Below are 5,992 nucleotides of genomic sequence, written 5' to 3' on the forward strand. Positions count from 1 at the left end.
ATATATATATATATATATATTTTTTTTTTTTCTGTGAATATCCACAAATTTAAAAAAGACTTCCTCTTCAAAGAGCCAAGAGGAATCCAGGAATACCACATGTAGGAAGCACCTGTGAACAGCAGCAGCTATAAGCAGAAATGTCACCTTACATATTTTAGGAGAGAACTAAAATACACAGCAAATCTCCAAATGTACCTAAAAACCCACAAGCGAGAGGTTCTGCAAATGACAACTGCTACTTTCAGATCTGTCAGACTAATTCAGTACCAGGTGCAAGCACAATTGAAATTGGCTGGAATTGCAATGAACTACTCTTCATCTGACTTTCAGGATTGGAAAACACCAAGCCCTAAAAATAATTTCAAGGTCATTTTGTGACAGATGGGAGAATTACTAGAACTCAGAGCTAGATCAGGCACTGCAGAATAATACTCAGTAGCACATATTGCAGCTGGTAGATGCAGAAGGCTATGTCACAAGAGTCTGTGCCAACATTATCCCAAACTTTTAATTAAAATGAGGGCTTTAGACAATCCTGTCCCTGTATCACTACTAATTGTCAGACATGGGCACTACTCTGAGAATATAATTAACCATCAAAGGATAAAATAGATGATAGCTCTTCCTTCCTGACTATAATTTATTATATGAAACATCACACATTTTGGTTTTCATTTTGTTAGATATTGCACATGACAATGAAGGTGTGCTTAAATAATGGGAAGTTCTGCCTTCCAATTTGTTTTTCAATGTAAAGCTATTCAGCATGAATATGCAGAAAATAATTTCTTAGACTCTCTTGCTTCATTTAGGCAAAASAAATCCATATGGGTGTGTCTTAAAATTTCTCCTCTATTATCTTCTGCATTATTTTTCAGGTTGAAAAAAAAGTACTTTGAAAAGGACAGCAAAAATCCTTGAAAAATGAGTAGACTGAAAAGGAAGATAAGATGAAACAAAATTACTAACAGAGTAACTTTGGGATCATTTCATTTGCTGGTGGTTTTATGAAGTAAATCCATCAATGAAGATGAACAAACAAATTTAGARGTCTTAAGCATCAAGAGGTAAAAATGAAAAAAGTTTTTCTGGTATTAAATTCTTGCTGATTCACTTAAGTTTCTAGCTACAAACATTCTTTCATTTAATCTGTGTATCTGTGCATGTCAGGGGACGAAACAGTTAAAGATTACATCAATCCCTTAAAATTCGATTTATAAATCCTTATCATGAAAATTATTTAAATGAGTATTTTCAAAGCTAAGGTCACTAAAAGCTTTTAGATCATTTCAGTCTACAGGAGTATTTTAATTTGTCCATAGACTCAAGGAAGCAGGAAGCTGCACTTTGACATTGAATAGTATACATTAAGGTCAAGGTTAAAAATCCAAGCCYGTAATAAGGATATTCTTAAAATAAACTATACAATTTCACTTTTATTTAATGCGAAAAGATTGTATCACTGAATGTCAAAAATAGAGAATCAGAATAAAGACAGTATTGGGGACAGGAGAAAAGGAATACTCTGAAATCTATTTATTTTTCTTAACTAATTGGCATGATCTACAGAAAAAGTAAATCTATAACAGTTGAAATATGTGAAGCAATTATATTTCACAATAAATCATATACTATTTTTCTAATAACACAACATCCTCTGCAATATCTCACTTAGCCTTCTTATTACTCAGTCCTGTTGGTGGACGAAGTAGGARAGTATAAACCCCACCATTTTAAAATAAATCCAACAAAATGTACTAGGAACACATATTGATAGCTAGTTCTTTCCTACAGCAAAATTCAATCAAGTTGGATATTTTAGGAAAGACCAACAAAATATTGTGACTGACATGTTATTAAAAAATTATACTTTTTCTTCCCCCTGCCCCAAATCTAAGTTTCACATCCAACTACAAAAGCCAAGTTAGGTACCAACAAATGAATTAATCCCTAAAGGGGCACAAAGATCTTACCGGGGTTGAAATGTGTGTGCAGCATTTAATTTACATCTTGGAAAGAGATGATGAGACATGAGCAAGACTAAAGGTTTACAGAAGCATTCAAAAAGCACACATTTTTGTAAAACATACTCCTAAAAAGACTACTATGAGAATACCACAGTGGAGCTGTAAACAGAAATGACAGTGTGGTAAAAAGAGAATATTTTTACAGGGAAAAAAATGGTTCACAGTTTGTTATTAAAAAGTTTGATTACATGGAATGTTACGTAAATTTCATATATTTGTTAACAATCCATTATAGAAAAAGCAGTGAAATAGAAAAAATTAGTGCAATTATTTAAATAAGTCATATTACAAARGACATTTCTGTGCATTTTCTATGGRGTTTTCAAGGTGTGTCTGATGATTTTTAAATGTGGCCCTCAAATAGCTTTACTAAACAAGCCTGAAAATTGTAGAGTGAAATGCTCAGCAGTGCTTCCAAAGCTTCCTCTTCTTCCAGGATTCCTTGCTCCAGGAATTTCATATCTCCCATCTTCTCATTTTGATATGTCACCCYGAATAATTATTTTATGAAGTGATTTTTTTTAGAATGAATCATATCACATTTAACGTTCTATTTTTGTAATGTATTTGTATGCTATTTAAGCTTGACTTGAGAAGCAGAATAATTGAATGTGATTTCATTTTGTCATGACCCTCTGGGAACRTTTTGCTGACAGTGTTTACTCACACACCTTAAGGGAGATGCATCTGTCATTAAAAAATTACTTCTTTGAAGTTCCTTTGAAGGAACTAATTTTTTAAACAACAAACTTAAGTCTCATGCGTTATAAATAATTATTAAACAACAGGAATAATTATTAAAGAAAAGGAAAAGAACTTTTATGATTTACTGAGATGGCAACATATGTTATTTGAAAAGAAATTTGATGGGAAGAGTTTTGAGTTGGATTTTAGAAACTGCAATTAAGACTAAAGAAACTCCTAAGCAGGACAAAGTACCCAATAACTTGGATATAAATTGCTATTTAAAATAAAACATCTCTGTTTAACTGCAAAGTAGCAGCTGGAGGCATTTACTGTAACTTTTGTTCTTTCTCATGTGAAGATCTACTTGCTTGAATTTAGGTTTTCTAGATTTCTTTCCTCGATTAYTTTTACTCAGTGTCGTTTCACTGGTATTTTACCTTTATTTGGTGCATGTGGCATCCTCTGGGGGGCTGGCTGGAGGTGCTCTGTGAATTTGGTGGCTGGAGGACATAAGAGAAAGTTTACCTGACCCACGGTGCTGGGTTTTTGTCTGACCTGGAGGTCAGAGGTGCCATTGCCATGCCACAGCTGATGCTGCAAAAGTGCATTTGCTGCTGTGTTTGCCACATGCCTTTATCTTCCACATGCTCCTTGCAAACCTCAGCTTCACATCCTGTCACCTCTTTTTTCTGGCTTGGATGGCTTACACTCACCATCTCACAAACTAAATGTGAAATATACATTCCAAATTACAGTTAATWGGCTTGCAAAAGTTAAGTTAGTGATAGGTAATTAAGATGCTCTCCAATCACCCAGGCAAGGTATTTGAATTGGGCACACAAAGCAAGACCTCTRGAAGCGTTAATTTGCTATATAACTTCAGGAATGAAATATTAGACCTTTCATTTCTTTGTGTGCAAATTAGCACAAATACTTACCACACTATGAGGGCATTGACACATGTAGATACTTAAAAAAAAACCTCAAAAAAAACTTTTCTAAAATCCTTTACATCAAGTACAACGAAAGCACAAAAATTATTTTATGCAATGAAACTATTTCAAATCAGGCAAATGAAAGAAATGCCAATACTCTGGATACAATGAAAGAGAGATTGTAAGTGACAATAATTCTCATGAGTTTAGATCTCATGAGAAATGTTAAGATGTGACATTAGAAATTCATGTTCTGCCAGGGAAGAGGAGTGGCCCACAYGAATCAGTGCAGATGCTCCATTTTTGCAGGATCTTAAAATTATAAATGTAATTTATTTGCAGGTGTTCACATGTATCAATATCCCTGTGCATAGAGAGACACACCCTTCACCCACATAAATGTTCTAGATATAAAAATCTAAGCAACATAAATGTTCTCAGAATTTTTTCAGTGAACTTTTGCCTTAATGCCCAACCTTTTTAAATCTTATTTTCTTGTGCTTGTGAGCATATACACGTGTGAATGCATATATAGAAAATGGGAAATATGTGCACATATATATACATGTACATGCATAAAAAATGGGCAAAGTAACATTTAAAAATTGTTAATCGTGATGATTCTGATTCCAAGAGTAATTAAGAAGGGTAGAGTTTAATTAGCAATGATCTCAGCTAACAGAAATTGTATACAAGGATATGTCTTCCAGTTCATCTTAAGTGATTTGTGGGAAAGTCTTTACCCACTATTTATATCACTTTAGGACTGGAAATCCTTGAAATTCTTGATGTGAACAGAGAAATTGTTTCATTTTGCAAAGTTTTTTCTGTAAACTGAGGAGGAAGCCAGTTGGCAAAGGTATGATTTGCTCTAGTTCATGTTTGCAGAGTCAAGCATATGAAGACAACAAAGCAAGATTCAGTTTCTACAGARTTTTAAACAAAGCAAGCATGAGGATGGAGTTCCTCAGACATGAAAATAAAGCAAATTATAATATTAAGGATGGAAAAGCATATTAGCAGGTTTTCATGCATGTTGGCAAGGAACATTGTGTGCCAGACACTGCAAAAGTTCATGGAAATATAAAACTAATACCAAAAGAGAGAAATTATTTAACATTTTTGGTTAATGTCTCTACTAATACAGTTTGTCTCTACTGTATTTAGACAAAGGTTAATTTCAGAAAATAAATTTWAAATACCCCCTCCCTCAAATACTAGAATAGATTCGGTATTTGTCCAAAGAATTGCAAAATTCATATAGATTAAAGCTGAGCTAAAAACAAACAGAAAAACCCACAAACAAACAAACCAACMTTATACAGCTTACCATAATTGAATTAGGTCGATAATTGTGAGGATATTCTTCAGAGAAATACTCTGTATTGTGGTCCAGCCTTTGATGGCCTCCATATTCTCCAGCATCAGAATCCAGAAGGATTTTATACTTAAAGCAACTGTTAAGGAACTATGCCAAATTACTCTTAAACAGGAAAGAAATCAAAACAAAAAAACCTAGGACTGCAGTAATGGCAGCACAATGATATATTCAATATAAAGCATGTAATTTTACAGAAGAAAACCCCACAACTTTTTCAAGAGTCTTCTGAAAAAAAAGTTGCTTCTATTTGGGAAAATAACAAATAGAATATTTAAATTATATTATTATTCCAGTACCTCATAATTTCTTGATTGGACATAACTGAAGTATCTTTTTCCCTCCTTTAGTGACAACAGAAAGCAATCTCCACTGCCCACCAGCCAAAAAAGAGTGAAATAACAGTGTTCTATAATCCACAGTCTGCTTCCTCTACTCTAAGCCGTGGAAGAATCTCATTTTCCTAGACCTTGTATTTAATAGGATTAGGGATGAGTGAAGCAATGCTCTTTCAAAAAAGTCAGTGGTTCTTAAACCCTTCTTGGACTTCTGTGTTTGCTCAACCTTTTGAAAACAGGCCTGCTCAAAACCTGAAGGATTGTGATAAAAACAGAATTGTTTTTAAGTCTGTTTACACAGCTCCACCAGCCTTACTGATTGAAATCTCCAGTGACAAGGAAGGCTGAAGCATGACAGAACACAGMAGTAACCACGAATTTACTCCAAGACACTTCAGTCTAGGAGATTGGAATGATGAAAAGGAGATACACATGAGGAAAACAGCAAAGCTGTCAATTACCTCCCAAACCACGAATGGTAACTAATCCCATCCCACAAGTGTTTGATGCAAAATGAGAGAGTGGTCCAAAACTGCCAACTTAGTTGGTGAGTTCTTTAGGGCAGGTGCCCAAAGATCACCACATTCTCCAGCAAAATCTTCATGTTTGTTAACTTTCTTTATT

The 5,992-nt window shown here is 34.1% G+C and overlaps 1 protein-coding gene across 1 annotated transcript in view; it reads right to left on the minus strand.

The window, feature by feature from the left end:
- Positions 1-5,992, minus strand: part of LOC130581243 (1,4-alpha-glucan-branching enzyme-like) — a 17,955-nt gene that overhangs the window by 5,336 nt on the left and 6,627 nt on the right. The window contains exon 4 of the mRNA XM_057379248.1: positions 4,983-5,100. Coding sequence (XP_057235231.1) covers positions 4,983-5,100 — 118 coding nt within the window. The remainder of the gene's footprint in view (positions 1-4,982; positions 5,101-5,992) is intronic.

Source organism: Malurus melanocephalus, unplaced genomic scaffold (assembly GCF_030028575.1).
Source record: "Malurus melanocephalus ecotype Western Australia unplaced genomic scaffold, MMel_1.1 scaffold_396, whole genome shotgun sequence".
NCBI lineage: Eukaryota > Metazoa > Chordata > Aves > Passeriformes > Maluridae > Malurus > Malurus melanocephalus.